We start from the raw sequence: 22,767 nt of genomic DNA on the forward strand, positions 1-22,767 counted from the left end.
CAGGAGTGCAAAGACCTGAGGGCAAGGGGAGAGAGACGCAAGCATGGAGGGCGTAGGGGGAAGGTGAGACGACCGGGCGCGCGCGAGAGAGAGAGAGAGAGCGATAGAGAGAGACAGAGAGAGAGCGACGCGCGCGAATGAGAGAGACTCACACACGAGGGACAGACAACACGAGTGAGAGAGAGAGATGACAGACGCTCACGGGCGAGGGGGGGGCGGGTAGGGGTGGCAGGCGAGATGTGGGTCGCGGATTTGTGGGGACGGGCGAGGGGGCGGGCGGAGACGTGCACGTAAGAGGGCGAGTCACTAGTGCGAGAGAGACTGAGGAGAGAGAGAGAGACTGGAGGGGAGAGAGAGAGAGAGAGAGAGAGAGAGAGAGAGAGAGAGAGAGAGAGAAAGAGACTGAGGAGAGAGAGAGAGAATAGAAGTGAGGTCGAGTCAAAGACGGGTGCAATGTCGTACCTCATTTTCAGAGTCCTTAAGCTTCTGCTTTTTCTCTTTAACCTTCATCTCGAAGACCTGCTCCATCTCTGTCTCCATTTTCTTCATTTTGGCCACATGCTCCCGACGTTCATCCTCCATTTCAGCCAATGGACTCCTGCCATTCAACATGGCATGTTAGGGTGAGTTCACCCACACAATGCACAGAAAACCACCCAATACTCCCTTTGCACAGTCCACAGGAAACATCCCCCAATACTCCCCTCACACAGTCCACAGGAACCCCACGCCACACACAGTCCACAGGATACAGGCCTCCTCCCAAAAGTCCACAGGAAGCATCCTCCAAATAGTCCCCTTGCACAGTCCACAGGAAACCCAGCCCAAACACTCCCCTTGCACTGTAATTCCCCAGGGGATATTCATAGTGCTGTAAAATCCGATTGGCTGTCTGGCTGTTGTTTGACTGGACCATGTGCTAACCTCCCAATTCTAGTCCAAGCCTCTGGGGGATAGTGTGGAGGTTGCCCGGGTTGGCTGTGCCTCTGCAATTTCTACTGTCAGGTAGTGTGCCTGCTTCATACCTTTGCTGAATTTTCGAGAGCTGCTCATGACAATGGAGTAGCTTGTTGCAGCCATTTCAGAGAGCAGTTAAAAGTCAACATTGCACTGGGCCAGGGAACGTGTTGGTCTGCTGAATTGCTTGCCAAGATGACAGCAGATACAAGGAAATGTGCGACATGCTCTGCTGGTGGCTTTGCGGAAGTTGAAGAGTTGCTAATACCTCAATTTGCTTTACTGTGCACCCAGTTAGATTTAGTGATAGACTGTGTTAGCAGCTCACCTCTGGAAGGACATGAGCTCACAAAGGTCCATTATAAGACTGACCTAGTGAGGGGTCCCTTCGTCTTACTGGCATCGATCCCATTACCAGTCACTGCAGCCAACTTGCGACTCCGGTAATTCTCATAGTGGACATTGTTGGTGATATCTTTCAGATCTTGCATGTGTGTCCTGTGATTAAAAATAAAAGCACATTATTCAGATTACAGAGATTTATAGAGATGTACAGCATGGAAAAAGACTCTTGGGTCCAGCTCATCCATGCCTGCCAGATGTCCTAAATTAATCTAGTCCCATTTAGAATCATAGAACCCCTACAGTGTGGAAGCAAGCTATATTGGCCTATTGAGTCCACACCTTTCCTCCAATCAGCATTCCATCCACACCCTATTCCTGTAATCTTGCATCTCTTTTCCCCATGGTTAATCTAGCTAGCCTACAAATCCCAGAACACTATGGGCAATTTAGTATGGACAATCCACCAAATGTGTACATCTATGGACTGTGGGAGGAAACTGGAGCACCCAGAGGAAACCCACGCAGACACGGGGATAATGTGCAAACTCCACACAGTTGCCTGAGGCCTGAATTCAACTCAGGTCCCTGGTGCTGTGAGGCAGCAGTGCTAGCCACTGAGGCCATTTACCAGCATTTGGTCCATATCCCTCTGAACTCTTCCTATTCATATACCCATCTAAATACCTATTAAATGTTGTAATTGTACCAGGCCCCACCACTTTCTCTGGCAGTTCATCCCATACAAGCACCACCCTCTGCATGAAAAGGTTTCCCCTTAGTTCCCTTTAAAATCTTTCATCTCTCACCTTAAACCTCTAGTTCTGGACTCCCCTACCATGGGAATAGACCATGACTATTCACCCTATCCATGCCCCTCTGTAAGGTCATCCCTCAGCAATCAAGTTCCAGGGAAAACAGCCACAGCCTATTCAGCCTCTCCTTACAGCTCAAACTCTCCAAACGTGGCAAAATCTTTGTAAGTCTTTTCTGAACCCTTTCGAGTTTAACAACATCTTTCTTATAGCTAGGAGACTAGAACTGAATGCAGTATTCTAAATGTAGTCCTGTACAGCCACAATGTCACCACCCAACTCCTATACTCAATGCAGTTCAGGCAGCATCCAAAGAGCAGCGAAATCAACGTTTCGGGTAAAAGCCCTTCATCAGGAAGGGCTTTTGCCTGAAACGTTGATTTCGCTGCTCATTGGATGCTGCCTGAACTACTGTGCTCTTCCAGCACCACTAATCCAGTATTTGATTTTCAGCATCTGCAGTCGTTGTTTTTATCCTATACTCAATGCACTGACCAATAAAGGCAAATGGACCCAACACCACCTTCACTACCCTGCCAACCTGCGACGCCACTTTCAAGGAGCTCTGAGCCTGCACTCCAAGGTCTCATTGTTCAGCAAAACACCATAGGATCTTACCATTAAGTGCAGAGGTGGCACGGTGGCTCAGTGGTTAGCACTGCTGTCTCACAGCACTAGGGACTTGAGTTTCATTCCAGCATCGGGCATATGTCTCTGTGTAATGTTTGCACATTCGCCCCATGTGTACGTGGGTTTCCACCAGGTGCTCCGGTTTCCTCCCACAATCACAAAAGATGTGCAGGCTAGATGAATTGGCGATGGTAAATTACCCATAGTGTTCAGGGATGTGTCGGTTAGGTGCATTAGTCAGGGGTGAATGTAGAGTCTGGGTGGGTTACTTTTCGGAGGGTCGGTGTGGATTTGTTGGGATTATGGCCTGTTTCCACACTGTAGGGATTCATCTATGAAGTCCTAACCTGATTGACCTTGCCAAAATTTAGCAACTCACATTTATCTAAATTAAACTTCATCAGCAACTCTGATGTAACCTTCTTGGCTGTCCACCACACCAAAAACTTTGATGTTATGGCAAACTTTCTAACCATACCTCCAACATTCACATCCAAAGCACTTATAAAAAAGCCACCCAGAGACAGGAGCTTCCCCACTCACCACCACCACCTACCCAGAGACAGGAGCTTCCCCACCCACCACCACCAACCACCCAGAGACAGGAGCTTCCCCACTCACCACCTCCAACCACCCAGAGACAGGAGCTTCCCCACTCACCACCAACCACCCAGAGACAGGAGCTTCCCCACTCACCACCACCAACCACCCAGAGACAGGAGCTTCCCCACTCACCACCACCACCTACCCAGAGACAGGAGCTTCCCCACCCACCACCACCAACCACCCAGAGACAGGAGCTTCCCCACTCACCACCACCAACCACCCAGAGACAGGAGCTTCCCCACCCACCACCACCAACCACCCAGAGACAGGAGCTTCCCCACTCACCACCACCAACCACCCAGAGACAGGAGCTTCCCCACTCACCACCACCAACCACCCAGAGACAGGAGCTTCCCCACTCACCACCACCACCTACCCAGAGACAGGAGCTTCCCCACTCACCACCACCAACCACCCAGAGACAGGAGCTTCCCCACTCACCACCACCACCTACCCAGAGACAGGAGCTTCCCCACCCACCACCACCTACCCAGAGACAGGAGCTTCCCCACTCACCACCACCACCTACCCAGAGACAGGAGCTTCCCCACCCACCACCAACAACCACCCAGAGACAGGAGCTTCCCCACCCACCACCACCAACCACCCAGAGACAGGAGCTTCCCCACTCACCACCACCAACCACCCAGAGGCAGGAGCTTCCCCACCCACCACCACCAACCACCCAGAGATACAGAACTAGGCAAAATGAAGACTTTATTGCACAAGTCTATGATAGATGCAACCTATGATAGATACAACCATATTAGTAAATGGGAAGTAAAAAACCGATTAGCGACAATGGGGATCCAGTGGATGTGGCATATGTGGTTTTCTAAAAGGTATTCAAAGGGGTGCTGCACAACCGGATGGTAAGGGCCCTGGGAGTTTGAGCATATTATTCAGGATGGAGACTAATTAACAGAGAGGCAACAGAGAATTGAGACAAATGGAGCATTTTCAAATTGGTTGTTAAGTAATGGAGTATCAACACAGTCAGTGCTCAGACTTCAGCTTTATACAATCTATATTAATGATTTCAAAGAAGAATCTGAAAGCAATGTTTCAATGTTTACTGTGAAGGGAAGCTCTGAGGAGGACATAGGAAGGTTGACTTAGTCGGCAACAAGGTAGCTGTTGGAAATATAATCTGGGGAGATCAGAAACATAGAATACTTAAAGGCTTGGAAGTTTCAGGACTTGGGTGTACTCATTCAAGGAACTTGGAAAGTCAGCATGCAGGTACAGCAAGCAGAAAAATAAATGGCACATTGGTGTTTATGGCAAAGAAATCGGTGCACCCAGAATAAAGAAGTTTTCTTCAAATTGTATGGACCTTTGGAGAGACCACACGTTTGCATGTTTAAGGAAGAATATATTTCAATGAAGGTTCCCTTGATTGGCCCTTAGGATAAGACGGTTGCCCCACAGGAGAGGCCAAGTAAACAGATATTTTCTCTGATGTTTAGAAGAGTGAGGGGCAACACAGAAACCCACAGGAAGTGTACTGATGGGACACACAAAGAGATTGCTTTCATTTTGTTGGTGAATCTAGAACATGGGGGCAGAATCTAAGGATAAGGAGACAATCATTTAGGACAGAAATGGGGAGCAGGATTGACAAGTTCTTCCGTGTGCTCCCACTCTTACTTCTTGAGATAGAAGAATCAGACAGAAAAAGCAAGGTTTGTCATTGGTCAGCGAGAGGGTTTACCTGATCAGCATGTTGCGCAGAAGAGAGAAGTCACAGTGCTCTCCATTTTCAACTGGAAAAGATTGGAAAAAAAGAGTAAATGTTAACAACCTCAGTCCAGAGAAAGCCTCATACATCAGGACACCAAACGCCTCCACAACACATCCACTCCACCCCGAGAGACTGCAGTAGCTGGCGAGAATCAACCATGGACACAAATACTTTAGCTTGGAGTACATCTACTGTTTTGCTGCAATCGCTCTCTTCAAAGGTGCGTGCCCTTCATCTGATGCCAATAGTGGCTCGCACCTTATCTTTCACTACCAACCTCAAACCACATCCTCCCCACTGCCCTGCCAATCACCCCTTCAGAACCCCTCAATCACCATCTGTGCACCAGTCTTTGCACACAGGACCATCCTAAGAGTCTCTATGTATGCTCCCACTACAGGCTCTCTTGGATCCCACACCCTGTCCTGAGCTCTCTCTAACCCCCTTCACTCCTTTGCGACTCTCTGCTCACAGCTGCTCAGAGTTCTCACCTGAGCTGACACCAGCCCTCCTTCCTGACTCGTCGCTGGCTTTCTCTGCAATAGCAATTTCTCTACAACTAACTACATCCAACTGGACATTCAAAGATGCATGTGTTATCACATGACAGCTGAGACAGAAATACTATTGCACTGTGTGGAAAATGACAAGAGGCTGTAAAGCTCAGATTACTGCTCAGTTAGGACAAGATAAACATATGTTGTTGTAGTCTCTTAAACTGACTCTGTAAACACTCAGTAAGCCTGACATGAGTCATTTTGAAATGAGATGCAAAAACAAACAGGAAAAATAAAACCATGTGCCAGCAAAACAAGATTACCATTTTTATCTCTCATTTGAAATGGTATGTGGTTTTCAGCCAGTCACTGTTCTTCAATGCTGAAATGGAAATTGCACTTGATTCAGCACTCAGGTAGCAACTTTGAAATTGAATCTTTGCCATTTATGGACATGTTTCTGACATTCTGGGCTGCACCACGTTTGGGAAGTTCAACGTCTACAGTTGTGGTGTCATCAAACTTAGTCAAACAGATTCCAGGTTGCCTGTATGAGACATTTTTGTGGAGATCTCACACAGATAGACAGGTGTGAACTTATTAAAAACAGTTCAGTGGGAGTAGCTGATGTATACAGTTAGCTGGTTACGTTGCAGCTTTTTTGAATTGTAACAACAGTTCACAAGGGTTCAACAATCTGGTTCTGAAGGGGGCAAAACACTGAATGCACAGGATTGCAATTATTAAGCAACTATTCATCAATGTCAAACCAGATCTCTGTACACTGATTATATACAGAGAACGCTGGAGAAACTCAGTCAGTCTGCATCTGTGGAGGAAGGTAAAGTAAATTTAGAGTGGCACAGTGGTTAGCACTGCTACCTCACAGCACAAGGAACTTGGATTCGATTCCAGCCTTGGTTTCCTGTGCACGCTCCGGTTTCCTCCCACATCCAAAGACATGCAGGGTAAGCGAATCAGCCATGCTAAATTGTCCCATAGTGTTCAGGGATGCATAAGCTAGGCGCAATAGTCAGAGGAAATGTAGAGTAATAGGGTAGGGGAATGGACTTGGGTGGGGTACTTTTTGGAGGGTCGGTGTGGACTTGTTGGGCCAACTGGCCTGTTTCCACACTGTAAGGATTCTATAATATAAATGAAGAGTCATGTCAGACTCAAAATATTAATTCTTTCGGTCTCCACAGCTGCCAGACCTGCTGAGTTTGTCCAAAATTCTCTGCTTTTGTTTCGAATCTCTAGCATCTTCAGTACTTTGCTTATATTCACTGTTTGATGGATGTTATGATTTGGAGGAGCTGGTGTTGGATGGGGTTGTCAAAGTTAAAAATCACCCAACACCAGGTCCAACAGGTTTATATGGAAGCACTAGCTTTCGAAGTGCTGCTCCTTCATCAGGTGGTTGAAGCAGCACTTTGAAAGCTCGTGCTTTCAAATAAACCTGTTGGACTATAACCTGGTGTTGGGTGATTTTTAACTTTGGTGGATGTTAATCAGACCAATGTATAAGACAAGTGGCACTGACATACAAGATTGTAAACTTCTTTTCTGAAGTAACACTGACAGCTTTCTGAGGCTGGCCTGTAGACCTAATACCACCATACCTACCTCCAAGGATAGTATAAGAGCTCCCGTCTTTCCAATGGAAGCATGACGAGTCTCCACCATCTGGCACCATTTTCCTCTGCCTCACTGAGCACGTCGCAGCTGGTCCAATTGGAGTACCCAGCTGTGCATTTGGATCCTGTGCGGACCAGCTTGCGGGATTATTCGCAGATATTTTTAATCTGTTCTTACGACTGTCTGAAGTCCCCGCTTGCTTCAAGAAGATCACCATTATCCCAGTGTCAAAGAAAAACCATGCAGTTGTCTCAATAAATACCGCCTGATGACTCTGACCTCCATAATTATGAAGAGATTAGTCATGGATCACATCAATTCCAGCCCACCAAATTGCCTTGATCTTTTGCAACTCACCTATAAATGCAACAGGTCCACAGCAGATGCCACCTCGCTGGTTCTACACTCATCCTTGGAACATCTGGATCACAAGGATATCGGTCAGACTCCTACTTATTGACTACAGTTCCTCCTTCAACACCATAATTCTAAACAAATTAATCTCCAAACTCAGAGACCTAGGTCTCAGCGCCTGTCTCTGTAAATGGATCCTTAACTTCCTGACTCACCAATCATAATCAGCATTAGACGACAACACCTCCTCCAACATAACTTTGCTCCTCCAAGACCGTGTTAGGGAACTTGAGCTGGAGTTGGATGAACTTAGGATCGTTCGGGAGGCAGAGGGGGTCATAGATCGAAGCTTTAGGGAAGTAATAACTCCAAAGATTGCAGACAGATGGGTGACAGTGAGGGGGACTGGGAGGAAGCAGCCAGTGCAGGGACCCCCTGCGGCCATTCCCCTCAAGAACAAGTATTCCGTTTTGGGTACTTGTGGGGGGGGAACGACTTACCAGGGGTAAGCAATGGGGTTCAGGCCTCTGGCACGGAGCCTGTCCCCGTTGCTCAGAAGGGAAGGGTGGAGAAGAGCAGAGCAATACTAATTGGGGACTCGATAGTTCAGGGTACAGATAGGCGGTTTTGTGGGGGCGAGAGAGACTCACGTTTGGTATGTTGCCTCCCAGGTGCAAAGGTATGTGACGTCTCTGATCATGTTTTCAGGTCCTTAAGGGGGAGGGGAAGCAGCCCGAAGTCGTGGTCCACACTGGCACCAACGATATAGGTAGGAGGGGGGCTGAGGATGTTAGGCAGGCTTTCAGGGAGCTAGGTTGGAAGCTCAGAGTTAGGAGGAACAGAGTTGTTGTCTCTGGTCTGTTACCCGTGCCACGTGATAGAGAGTCGAGGAATAGGGAAAGAGAACAGTTAAATGCGTGGCTACAGGGATGGTGCAGGAGGGAGGGATTCCGGTATCTGGATAACTGGGGTTCTTTCTGGGGAAGGTGGGACCTCTATAAACAGGATGGTCTACACCTGAACCTGAGGGGCACCAGTATCCTGGGGGGGGGGGGGGGGGGGGGCGGGGGGAGGTTTGCTAGTGCTCTTGGGGGGGTTTAAACTAACTCTGCAGGGACATGGGAACCTTGACTGTAGCTTTAGGGTGCAGGACCTGGAGTGTAGGGAGGTTAGAAACATGGCATCAATCTCAAAGGAGGGTGCCTGTAAACAGGAAAGTGGCTTGAAGTGTGTATACTTCAATGCAAGAAGTATACGAAATAAGGTAGGTGAACTTGCAGCGTGGGTTGGTACCTGGGATTTCAATGTTGTGGCTATTACGGAGACATGGGTAGAACAGGGACACGATTGGCTGTTGCAGGTTCCAGGGTTTAAATGTTTTAGTAGGGTCAGAGATGGGGGTAAAAGAGGGGGAGGTGTGGCATTGCTTGTCAAGGATAGTATTACAGCGGTGGAAAGGACGATGGATGAAGACTCGCCATCTGAGGTAGTTTGGGCTGAGGTTAGGAATAGGAAAGGTGAGGTCAACCTGTTAGGAGTTTTCTACAGGCCTCCTAATAGTCCTAGAGACGTAGAAGAAAGGATTGCGAGGATGATTCAGGAAAAGAGTGAAAGTAATAGGGTGGTTGTTATGGGGGACTTTAACTTTCCTGATATTGACTGGGAAAGCTATAGCTCGAGTTCGTTAGATGGGTCGGTGTTTGTCCAATGTGTGCAGGAGGGTTTCCTGACACAATATGTAGACAGGCCAACAAGAGGTGAGGCCATACTGGATTTGGTTCTGGGTAACGAACCAGGCCAGGTGTTAGAATTGGAGGTAGGTGAGCACTTTGGGGACAGTGACCACAATTCAGTGACTTTTACTCTAGTGATGGAGAGGGATAAGTGTGCATTGCAGGGCAAGAGTTATAGCTGGGGGCAAGGAAATTATGATGCGGTGAGGCACGACTTAGGATGCGTGCCTTGGAAAAGTAGGCTTCAAGGGAAGGGCGCAATCGATATGTGGAGTTTGTTCAAGGAGCAACTATTGAGTGTCCTTGATAAGTATGTACCTGTCAGGCAGGGAGGAAAGGGTCGTGTGAGGCAGCCGTGGTTTAATAAGGAATTGGAATCCCTTGTTAAAGGGAACAGGGCGGCCTATGTAAAGATGAGGCGTGAAGATTCAATTGGGGCGATTGAGAGTTATAAGGTAGCCAGGAAGGATCTGAAGAGAGAGCTAAGAGCAGCAAGGAGGGGACACGAAAAGTCCTTAGTTGGTAGGATTAGGGAAAACCCAAAGGCTTTCTATAGGTATATCAGGAATAAAAGAATGACTAGGGTAGGAATAGGTCCAGTCAAGGATAGTAGTGGGAAGTTGCGTGTGGAGGCTGAAGAGATTGGGGAGACACTGAATGAATACTTTTTGTCAGTATTCACTCAGGAACAGGACATTGTTGCCGATGTGAATACTGAGTCACAATTAATTAGAATGGATGGCTTTGAGGTATGTAGGGAAGGGGTGTTGGAAACTCTGGAAAGGGTGAAAATAGATAAGTCCCCTGGGCCTGATGGCATTTATCCTAGGATTCTCTGGGAAGCAAAGGAGGAGATTGCAGAGTCATTGGCCTTGATTTTTATGTCCTCGTTGTCTACAGGAATAGTGCCAGAAGACTGGAGGATAGCAAATGTGGTTCCCTTGTTCAAGGAGGGGAGTAGGGATAACCCTAGTAACTATAGGCCGGTGAGCCTCACTTCTGCTGTGGGCAAAGTCTTAGAGAGAATTGTAAGGGATAGGATTTATGAACATCTGGATAGGAATAATGTGATCAAGGATAGTCAGCATGGTTTTGTGAAGGGCAGATCGTGCCTCACAAACCTTATTGAATTCTTTGAGAAGGTGACTAAGGAGGTGGATGAGGGTAAAGTGGTAGATGTGGTGTATATGGATTTTGGTAAAGCGTTTGGTAAGGATCCCCATGGTAGGCTACTGCAAAAAATACGGAGGTATGGCATTGAGAGTGAGTTGGAGGTTTGGATTAGGAATTAGCTGGCTGGAAGAAGACAGAGGGTAGTAGTTGATGGTAAAGGTTTATCTTGGAGTGCAGTTACTAGCGGTGTTCTGCAAGGATCTGTTTTGGGACCATTGCTGTTTGTCATTTTTATAAATGACCTGGAGGAGGGGCTAGAAGGTTGGATGAGCAAGTTTGCGGATTATACGAAAGTTGGTGGAGTTGTTGACAGCGAGGAAGGATGTGGCAGGTTACAGCGGGATATAGATAAGCTGCAGAGCTGGGCAGAAAGGTGGCAAATGCAGTTCAATGTGGGTAAGTATGAGGTGATTCACTTTGGTATGAGTAACAAAAAGATGGGATACTGGGCTAATGGTCGGATACTTGGTAGTGTGGATGAGCAGAGGGATCTTGGTGTCCATGTACACAGATCTTTGAAAGTTGCCACCCAGGTAAATAGTGCTGTGAAGAAGGCATATGGCGTACTGGCTTTTATTGGTAGAGGAATTGAGTTCCGGAGTCCTGAGGTCATGTTGCAGTTGTATAAGACTCTGGTGCGGCTGCATCTGGAATATTGTGTGCAGTTTTGGACGACATACTATAGGAAGGATGTGGAGGCACTGGAACGGGTGCAGAGGAGGTTTACCAGGATGTTGCCAGGTATGGCGGGAAGATCGTATGAGGAAAGGCTGAGGCACTTGGGGCTGTTTTCATTGGAGAAAAGATGGTTTAGGGGTGACTTGATAGAGGTGTATAAGATGATTAGGGGTTTAGATAGGGTTGACCATGAGAACCTTTTTCCACGTATGGAGTCAGCTATTACGAGGGGGCATAGCTTTAAATTAAGGGGTGGTAGGTATAGGACAGATGTTAGGGTAGATTCTTTACTCAGCGAGTCGTGAGTTCATGGAATGCCCTGCCAGTAGCAGTGGTGGACTCTCCCTCTTTATGGGCATTTAAACGGGCATTGGATAGATATGGAGGATAGTGGGCTAGTGTAGGTTCGGTGGGCTTGGATCGGCGCAACATCGAGGGCCAAAGGGCCTGTACTGCGCTGTATTTTTCTATGTTCTATAATTCTCAACACCACAGGCCTGGAAGACTATGCACTCAGCTACCTACTATAATCCTTACACACTCATGACTGGCCAAATTCTACTCCTGCTCCATTTACAAATTTGCTGACAACACCACTACTGTAGGTTGGGACCCAAACAATGAGGAGACAGAATGTAGGAAAGAGATGGAACCTTTAGCGACAAGGTATAAAGACAACAAGCTGTCCGTCAACGTCAGCAAAACAAAAGAACTGGTCATTGACTTCAGGAGGCAGAGTGCAGGGCATGCTCCTTCTGCAAAAATCAGTGATGCTGAGATGGAAAGGGTCGAGAGCGTCGAGTTCCTTGAAGGGATGACCACCAACAATCTCTCCTGGTTCACCCAAGTCAACACGATGGTCAAGAAAGCACAGTGTCTCAACTTCCTCAGAAGGCTAAGAAAATTCAGCATGTGCACAAAGATTCTTACCAATTATTACAGATGCACCATAAAAAGTATCCTAACCAGGTGCATCACACCATGGTATGGCAACTGTTCTTCCAAGACAAGAAACTACATACAGTCATGAACACAACTGAGTCCATCATGCAAATCAGCCACTGATTCGGTCCACACTTTTTGCTGCCTCAGAAAAGCAACTTATATAATCAAACACACCCTCACCACCCATTTATACTCTTTCAACATTTCCATTAGGCAGAAGGTAGGAAAAAAATGAATATACATGTAAACAGATTCAAGAACAGCTTCTTTTCTGCTGTTAATTCTGATCTCTCTCTGCAGCTGTATTACTGCATTCTGCACTCTGTTCTGCTACCCTGATGCAGTTTGTATGATATGACCTGCCTGTATAGCACATGAAACAATGCTCATTGTATCTTGGTACACGTGACAATAATCAATCACAGAAAATAAGTGCAAGATACTATCATTCAGTTATAGAGTCATGGAGATGTACAGCATGGAAACAGACCCTTCGGTCCAACCTGTCCATGCCGTCCAGATATTCCAACCCAATCTAGTCCCACCTGCCAGCACACAGCCCATATCCCTCCAAACCCTTCCTATTCATATACCCATCCAAATAAATATTGCAATTATACCAGCCTCCACCATTTCCTCTGGCAGCTTATTCCATACACGTGCCACCCTCTGCATGAAAAAGATGCCTCGAAGGTCTCTTTTATATCTTTCCCCTCTCACCCTAAACCTATGCCCTCTAGTTCTGGACTCCCCAACCCCAGGGAAAAGACTTTGCCTATTTACCCTATCCATGCTCCTCGTAATTTTGTACACCTCTATAAGGTCAGCCCTTAGCCTCCGATGCTGCAGGGAAAATAGCCCCAGCCTGTTCAGCCTCTCCCTGTATCTCAAATCCTCCAACCCTGGCAACACCCTTGTAAATCTTTTCTGAACCCTTTCAAGTTTCACATCACCTTTCCGATAGGAAGGAGACCAGAAATGCACGCAATATTCCAACAGTGGCTTAACCAATGTTCTGTACAGCCGCAACATGACCTCCCAACTCCTGTACGCAATACTCTGACCAATAAAGGAAAGCATACCAAACACTTTCTTCACTATCCTATCTACCTGCGACTACCGGCGGCACGGTGGCACAGTGGTTAGCACTGCTGCCTCACAGCGCCAGAGTCCTGGGTTCAATTCCTGCCTCAGGCTACTGACTGTGTGGAGTTTGCACATTCTCCCCGTGTCTGCGTGGGTTTCCACCGGGTGCTCCGGTTTCCTCCCACAGTCCAAAGACCTGCAGGTCAGGTGCACTGGCCATGCTAAATTGCCCGTAGTGTTAGGTGAAGGGGTAGGCGGGGTTGCGCTTCGGCGGGTTGGTGTAGACTTCTTGGGCCGAAGGGCCTGTTTCCACACTGTAGGTAATCTAATCTAATCTAATAATCTAATCCACTTTCAAGGAGTTATGAACCTGCACTCAAAGGTCTCTTTGTTCAGCCACACTCCCTAGGACCTTACCATTAAGTGTTTAAGTCCTTCTAAGATGTGCTTTCCCAAAACGCAGCACCTCGCATTTATCTAATTAAACTCCATCTGCCACTTCTCAGCCCATTGGCCCATCTGGTCCAGATCCTGTTGTAATCTGAGGTAACCCTCTTCACTGTCCACTACATCTCCAATTTTGGTGTCATCTGCAAACTTACTAACTGTACCTCTTATGCTCGCATCCAAATCATTTATGTAAATGACAAAAAGTAGAGGGCCCAGCACCGATCCTTGTGGCACTCCACTGGTCACAGGCCTCCAGTCTGAAAAACAACCCTCCACCAGCACCCTCTGTCTTCTACCTTTGAGCCAGTTCTGTATCCAAATGGCTAGTTCTCCCTGTATTCCATGAGATCTAACCTTGCTTACCAGTCTCTCATGGGGAACCTTGTTGAACACCTTACTGAAGTCCATATACATCACATCTACCGCTCTGCTCTCAATCCTCTTTGTTACGTCCTCAAAAAACTCAATCAAGTTTGTGAGACATGATTTCCCACACACATAGCCTTGTTGACTATCCCTAATTAGTCCTTGCCTTTCCAAATACATGTACATCCTGTCCCTCAGGATTCCATCCAACAACTTGCCCATCACTGGCGTCAGGCTCACCAGTCTATAGCTCCCTGGCTTGTCCTTTCCACCCTCCTTAAACAGTGGCACCACCTTAGCCAACCTCCAGACTTCTAGCACCTCACCTGTGACTACCTATGATACAAATATCTCAGCAAGAGGCCCAGCAATCACGTCTCTAGCTTCCCAGAGAGTTCTAGGGTACACCCGATCAGGTCCTGGGGATTTATCCACCTTTACCTGTTTCAAGACATCCAGCACTTCCTCCTGTGTGATATAGACATCTTGCAAGATGTCACCATCTATTTCCCTACATCTTCCATATCCTTTTCCACAGTAAATACTGATGCAAAGTACTCATTTAATATCGCCCCCATTTTCTGCGGCTCCACACAAAGGCCACATTTTAATCCCTTCATTCACCTCTGATCTCTGTACACTGATAAACATATTGGTCTTTTTGTTAAAATGGGATGTGCCATTTATTACCCATCTGTAGTTGGCCCTGAGAAGGTGGTGAACTGTTTTCTGGAACCACAGCCTAGACCACGATGCTGCTCGGAAGGGAATTCCAGGATTTTGACTAAGCAACAAAAGAACAGCAATATATTTCCAAGTTTGGATGGCTTGAAGGGAAACAGGAGGTGGTTTTCCATGTATCAGTTGCCATTGTCCTTAGAGATGGTAGTGGTTGTGGGTTTGGAAGGTGCTGTCTCAGCAGCGACAGTGAATTTCTGTGGCACACGTTGTAGATGATATATACTGTTGCTACTGATCATCAGTTGTGCAAAGAATTAATAGCAACAGGTGTAAGCCATTCAGCCCTTGAACCCATTTTGCCATTCAATGAAATTATGGCTGATCTGTGGCCTAACTCGGTATACCTGCTTTTGACCCACAATCCCTTTGTTTAACAAACATTCACAAAATTATCCCCCAATTCCCACTGACTGCAGTTTTCATAGGGTTCCATGATGCCACACTTGATTAAAGATAGCTTTGATATCAAGGCAGTCACTCTCGCCTCACTTCTGGAATTCTGCTCTTTTGTCATGAGGAAAGGAATCAGCCATCCAGCCAATCAGATTTGCTCCATTCTTCACTGAATTACAAACTTGTTACAGTGCAGAAGGTGCACTCTTAAAATGGGCATCATTACTTAACGCCAATCTCCTGCATTTTCCCCATACTTACAACCACTACTTCTATCCAAATAATTATGATAACACATTAGACAAGCACAGCAGTGTCCTGGTATCTTGGCTGTAAATCAAACACACCTGAACAAACAGAATCGGTAAGGTGCAGAAAGAGGCCATTCAGTCCATTCGTGCATACACCAGTTCTATTACCTAGATCCTTGCCCCCATATCCCTGTACACTATTTCTATCCAAAGACACACCCAATGCCCTCTTGAATGCCTCAGCTGAGCTTGCCTCCAGCATACTTCCAGGCAGTGTACAGGTCGTTCTGCTATAATGCACATTTCGCTAACATGAATTTGCTATAACACGGTTGACAAATTGAGGGCACTGTTTCTAAAGCGCGAAGTTTTAAAACATGTATTGGTTATAATGGGATCATGGTCCCATTAGTCTAAATGGTATTATGTAATTTTCTTATAACACAGAATTGCACAAAAACATAACCACCACGTTATAGCAGAACTGACTGTACTCCATTTACCTAATTACTTGTGTGAAAATGTTTTTTTTGGTCATAACATTTGCATGTTATTCGAAATCTATGGCCTCATTCTTTTTACAGATAGAGTTTCCTCCTTTGTCACAATGGCCTTAGTAGTATTTGCCTCTTTTGTAAAGTCAGATGCAAAATGTATTTATTTGACACCTTAGCAAATCCCTTTTTTGTGGTTGTTCATCAGCTCTGCTCCTGTTGTAACAACTCTTACTATGCATATGCCTGTAGAACACTTTGGGATTTCTCTTGATGTTAACTGTTCGTATTTTCTCGTAAGTCTTCTTTGCAATCAATACGATCCTAGTTGATCGAGCACTTCAGTGCCTTTTCTCCACATAATCCAAAGAATTTATTCCTTTGTACCACCGACGGATTAGTAAACACCAATCTCAAACGTAACATACTCTACACCTGAGCTTCCACAGCCCCCTCTGCTGGAGAATTCCAAAGGTTTCACTATCCTCTGAGTAAAACAAATACTTTGTGTTCCTAGTGGTCTCCCCCTTACTTTTAAATTCTGGCCCCTAGTTTTAGACCCCCAAAACAGGAAACATCTATCTGCATCCACCCTATGTAGCCCTTTAAATATTACGTGGGTTTCACAAGACCAAAGACCCAGTTTGCCCAATTTCTACTCTGAACAGCACTGCCAGCCCGAGAACAAGTCTGGTGAACCTTCATTGCATTACTCTATGCAAGCCAAAACTGCACATAGTATTTCAGGGGCTATGTGCAACTAAGCTACAACACAATCGATGCAATTACCTCTCCATTCAAATCCTCTTGTGATAAAAACCAAAATACCATTAGCCTTTCTAATAGATTGATGCACCTGCATATTAGCCCTCAATGACTTATCGACAAGGACACCTTTGTACATCGACACTGTCAGCCTCTTCCAAGTAGATAATCTCACATCTTCCACATTACATTTCATGTTTTCAATTGATTTCATTGCTCACCATCACAAGTGTGGTTCAGCACCATTATTGACTGTGCTGACCACAGCTGGTAGACTGAGTCAGTGGCAGGGAACAAAGTAGCAAGAGGGCAAACCCACATAAGTTTGACTTCACCAGTCTTATCTGTCACAGAGGTAGACTGTCCATGCCTGAGCGGAGTGGGATAGATTTCAAACAGATGTATCAACTCAAAACAAGGTATCCATGATGAGCTGATGAGCATCAGCAGCAATACTGGACTTAATCTTCACCTAAGATAAAGCAGCTGACTTGACTGTCACCCCAGCCACCATGTTCAACATCCACTCTCTCTGCCATTGATGCTCAGTAATAGGAACATGTATTATTTACAAGATTCACTGCAGAAATTCACCATGGCACCTCAGCGAACACCTTCCAAACCCATGAACACTTCCATTTAGGAATACACATGCAAGTTCCCCTCCAATCCCCACAGCATTCTGACTTAGAAATTTAGCACTGTGGGTCAAATTCTGGAACTTCCTCAATACTGGCATTGTGGGTCTACAGAAAGCATAGAAATAGCAATACTGTACTGGGGTCCATACAGACAGTCAAAATGAATTCTTGAATGTAATTTGAGTTTGCATATGCCTATAGCCAGGACTGCCCAGCAAGACTTCAAAAATCCTGATAGTAACCATAAAATAGAGGGGGGACCCAGCTTGGAAAAATGTTGGTATTGACTGGAAGATGTCAGCTTGGAGTCTTAACGTGCAGATGCTCTGGTGTGGAGGCCAAGGAGGAGCTTACAAAAGCTGTTTGAAAGTATGATTTGCAGGACGCTCTGATGAAACTTACAGGCATGTAAAATCAAAACGGAGAAGGAAACAGGTACAGAACTCAGTTGGAAACAACTGCTTAGGATATAACAGCCACTCGGGAGTGAGAAGGAAGGGAGTAATCATGAATGGAGGCCTGACCCTGAGAAAGGAAGGAGGGTCGTGACTTTTTTAAAATATTGATTCATGGGACAAATGTGTCACTGGCTAGACCATTTATTATCCATCCCCAAACTGCCCATAGGACAATTAAGAATCAATCATTCAATGAGTGGTCTGGAATCACATGTAGGCCAAACCAGGGAAGGATGGCAGATTTCCTTCCCTTAAGGACATTAGTGAACCAGACAGGTTTTTCCTGACAATCCAGCAATGGTTTCATGGTCATAATTAGACTTTAATTCCAGATTATTACTGAATCCAAATTTGACCATCTGCAAAGGTGGGATTCGAACCCAGATCCTCAGAACATTACCTGGGTCTCGAGATTAATAATGTAACAATAATACCTGTAGGCCATTGCCTACCCCTGACTGATGGCCTGGTGCTGAGGGGGAAGTAAAAGGTGGGGTGGGGAGTGTCATAACTGAAGGTCTGGTCCTGAAGTCACATCTGGAAGAGTGGTGCTGTCTGGAGATGGCCCATGGGCTTGATTGCTGGTTGGTTCTTGGACATAATTATATAAAATGCGTAAATTCCAAAGCTGAAACCAACAGAACATTTACCTTCTGCAACTCCCCATGGATACTGGCGACCTCTAACCTTTCGCCCATTGACCTCAAAGACGAGAGTACTTCCAACGACTGCCAGTGGTACATGGTCCTACAGAGAGCAAAGATCATCATTACCCTCAATCTCTACTTGGTTACAGCAGAATCCGCAGCAGGGGCAATGGGGCAGAGAACACTGCTCTCAAAATCAAATCCTGGCTCCAGCTGTGGAAGATCCATTTCAACATGGCTTCCAGTCATAGTCAGATCCACATCTCTGAAAACATGCCTGCTCAGTCACAATATTAAGATTTATTCATGTCACTGTTAAGGTCAAGAGGAACAGCTGGTGAATATTAACTGTCTATGAGCACATACAGATCGGGGCCAGCTGCGACACTGCTGTGGGATGAAAGCAGAGAGATGCAGCAAGAGAAAAAAAAACTGTGCCTCGCTCCAAAGAAAAAATGTGCCTTGATTTCTCATTAGCTGTGTTGCAATCTATGTATAGTGGTAGCATAGGATGGTTCCCTACAGGTGGTGATTGGAAATTAAGATATCATCGAGACATAACATGACAATGTATGAATTACAGAAAATAGTTAAAGCCAAGTGTCATGTGTCGGGGCACGACCTTTCACCAAGGTTTGGAAATTTATTAAAAATTACGGAAAAATTTCTAATGACTTGGTAAATGAACTAGTCATAGTCAGACTTGAATAAATTTATAAAGCTGGAGAGATACTTCATAGAATATATAATGAAATTTAACAAGAGTTTGAGTGATTACAAAATCTCCTAACTCAATTTTTATCTTTAAATTATTTGACTGTGCTAAGGTGTGGAACATAAGTGGGTCCAGAATATTAACTTCAGTTAGATTTTCAGAAAGAAAGATGCTTCAGAACAGATATCAGAGGCTTTACAAAAACTCCTGGGAAAACACTAATTTTTAGCAACCTTCTTGACACAAATGGCAACACAAAAAAAGGGATTCAATTGTAGCTGCATTTTGAGCCTGCCCATACACTGAACACAAGCGTCAACAGCAAAGAAGGATCATAACTAAAAGCAGCAAAGATAAACACAACTTTGGCAGTTAGGACATAAGGCAGGAATCAGGAAACTACAAGGGAAGAATGAAGCCCAGGAATGCATGGGAATGGTGAAGAGTTTTTGGCTGTAGCTCGAGACATTACGATGCAATCATTTCCTGAATGGAACAGCGAGGGTTTCAAAATGAAGCTGCAGGAAAAGGGGGGGAGGGGTGATATCAATCAAACTGAAGGCATTGTACTGGCCACAAGGAGATGAATGCTCAAATTATAAAAATGCTGCTTGTCAGTGAATACATGCCCAAGGTGTGGAGTGCATTGGTTAGAGCATTATCAAAATTCTGTAGTTAATAAGGACGAAAGAAACATCAAGAGTTTGAGAGTTCTACCTGCTTCAAGGTTGGGAATCACAACACACTTAACTCAATGAAAACACGATAACTGTATGTAAAATAGCAGTGGCAAAGCAATTGATTTTGGGAGGTCAGTAGATTTTCAGCTTACACAATCTATAATTATTCCTTTAGTAAGGCCTAACTTTTCTAATCAAAATAGCAAAGAAATGTCATTGGCACTGAGCTTAGGAGTTGAAGGGGACAAAAAGAAATGATCTTAAAACTTCACCAACAGTTGGCCCAGTCATCTTCTCAAAAGTTAAAAACACTAAAATGTGTAGGAATAAGAGATTTAAACTAACTAAATTTTTTGAAGAGATCAGAATTAAATGTGATAATTGTGGGGGTTAAAAAAAAAGAACATCCTGTCCCATAATGAATCTCTCATGAGCAACAGACTCCAATGAAGTTGTAGCAATGGATTTGAAGGTACGAGCTAAACTGACAAAGAAAATTCCAGCACCACTAATCCAGAACTCCTTGGATGCTGCCTGAACTACTGTGCTCTTCCAGCACCACTAATCCAGAAACTGGTTTCCAGCGTCTGCAGTCATTGTTTTTACCTCAAAGAAAATTACACCGTATACTTCATAGACATATCAACTGAGTGCATCAATCTGCAATAACATAGCAAAGAATAAAAAGGGATTGTGGAAAACATAATGAAACAATGGATAGGGACTGCAGTGGAGGCACTGGCTAAATTCCCAACTGAATGAGCAATTTCAAGATCCATGAAAAGATGTGAACTTTGTGGTAATGAACACAGCAGCAGAATACCCCTTCTGTAATGAAGTTTATCAGAAATTGATGAACAATAGACAAGATACAGCGTGGCACGCTGGCTCAGTGGCTAGCACTGCTGCCTCACTGCACCAGGGACCCGGGTTCGATTCTCACCTCGGGTGACTGTCTGTGTGGAGTTTGCACATTCTCTCTGTGTCTGTGAGAGTTTCCTCCAGGTGCTCCGGGTTCCTCCCACAATCCAAAGATGTGCAGGTCAGGTAAACTAGCCATAGTGTTAGGTGCATGAGGTAAATATAGGGTAGGGGAATGGGTCTGGGCGGGTTACACTTCGAAGAGTAAGTGTGGATATGTTGGGCCGAAGGGCCTGTTTCCATATTGTAGGAAATCTAATCTAATCAATACCTCAGTAAGTTTTAGCAAAACTAACAGTGGAGAAAGTGAAAACTGCAGATACTGGAGATCAGAATCGAGAGTGTGGTGCTGGAAAAGCACAACAGGTCAGGCAGCATCCAAGGAGCAGGAGAATTGACGTTTTGGGCATAAGCTCTTCATCAGGAATGAGGCTTGTGAGATAAATTGGAATGGGAGGGGGATGGGTGTGTGTGTGTGTTGGGGGGGCGGTGGGGGGAGGTCGTTGAGAATGCAATAGATATTTAAAGGTGGGGGAGAAGGTGATAGGTCAGAGAGGAGGATGGAGCAGATAGATCGGGAAGATAATGGACAGGTCAAGAGGGTGGTGCAGACTTGGAAGCTTGGCATTGGGACAAGGTGAGGGGAGAGGAAATCCACATTGGTCCTGTGTGGTAGATGTGGCAGGGCCCAAGATGGTAGATGAGGTGTCCTTCCTCCTGGCATTGGTTGGTTAGGGTTTAACGATGGAAGAGGCCCAGAATCTGGGCCTAGATGGAGTGGGAGGGGCAGTTGGTGTTCAGCTCTAGGGGTGTGGGGGATTGGTTGGTCCGGATGTCCCAGAGATGTTCTCAGCTTCTGGCTTGGACCCTGCATCCCCCACGTGATTAATGTGGATTTCACCAGTTTCCTCATTGCCCCTCCCGCTACTTTAACCCAGTCCCAAACCTCCAATTCAGCACTGCCCTCTTGATCAGTCCTTCGTCTCTCCCATCTATTGGCTCCACCTTCCTCTCCAACATATCACCTTCTCCGCGACCTTCATCTACCTATTGCATTCTTACCTACCTTCCCCTCGGTCCACAAACCTCATTCCAGATGAAGGGCTTATGCCCGAAACATTGATTCTCCTGCTCCTCGGATGTTGCCTGACCTGCTGTGCTTTTTCAAAACTAACAGTGGCGTGGACAGAATGAAGAACTGACAATAAATTGTTGGGGGCTACAGTCCATATCAATGCTTGTTAGGTGAAATCCAAAAATCCTTTGGACATGAATAATCATCCCCATCTTGGGAGGAAACTACCATGAACTCCGCATTTTCTGAGCACGTCAATGCCTTAACATGGGCTATCAAGGTCAGAGATTATATGATGAAAGGTATGACCCTTCAAAGTACTGAAGATTAGAGGGACCTTTAGGCGTATTGCACAGATCCTTGAAGGTGGCAGGACATGTAGACTAGGTTGTTAAGGTGGCATTTGGGATATCCTTATTAGCTGAGGCATAGAATTCAACAGCAGGAAGGCTATGCTACAACTATGTAAGATGCTGGTGAGGCCACAATTGATGTTATCATATTGAGGCTGACAGCAGTTGTGATCAGACCAACCTTGAAAAGCGTGTCTGGAATAACTGACTGACTGGACAAGAATAAGCAGATCAGAGACAGGAAAAGTATAGGTTATATCAACAAACCTCACTGAATGTTTAGGGTAACTAACATGGTTGAGAAGGGAGGAACTATTAGTAAGGTGACATAGTAAACAGTATAAATAGGAGAAGAGGGATTAATTGATCAGAAAAAGGATTCATCTTAGAAATAGATTGCTGTGCAGAGAGTGGCATGTTCTCAGTGTGTGTGGGGTTTAGTCAGTGCTATGTGGAGACTGACAAGCTGTCACTTCGGAGTGTGGTTTAGTCAGTGCTGTGCAGACAGTAGCATACTCTAAATGAGGTGTGTGGTTTAGTCAGTGCTGTGCAGAGTAGCATGCTCTGAGTGAGGTGTGTGGGTTAGTCAGTGCTGTGTGGAGACTGACAACCACTCACA

The 22,767-nt window shown here is 45.6% G+C and overlaps 1 protein-coding gene across 1 annotated transcript in view; it reads right to left on the reverse strand.

The window, feature by feature from the left end:
* LOC140453140 (septin-7-like) overlaps positions 1-22,767 on the reverse strand; it is a 93,225-nt gene that overhangs the window by 5,552 nt on the left and 64,906 nt on the right. The window contains exons 8-11 of the mRNA XM_072547558.1: positions 18,408-18,504; positions 5,065-5,116; positions 1,330-1,455; positions 463-598 (exon numbers count right to left, since the gene is read on the reverse strand). Of these exons, the coding sequence (XP_072403659.1) occupies positions 463-598; positions 1,330-1,455; positions 5,065-5,116; positions 18,408-18,504 (411 nt within the window). The remainder of the gene's footprint in view (positions 1-462; positions 599-1,329; positions 1,456-5,064; positions 5,117-18,407; positions 18,505-22,767) is intronic.

This window comes from Chiloscyllium punctatum, chromosome 26, assembly GCF_047496795.1.
Source record: "Chiloscyllium punctatum isolate Juve2018m chromosome 26, sChiPun1.3, whole genome shotgun sequence".
Classification (NCBI taxonomy): Eukaryota; Metazoa; Chordata; class Chondrichthyes; order Orectolobiformes; family Hemiscylliidae; genus Chiloscyllium; species Chiloscyllium punctatum.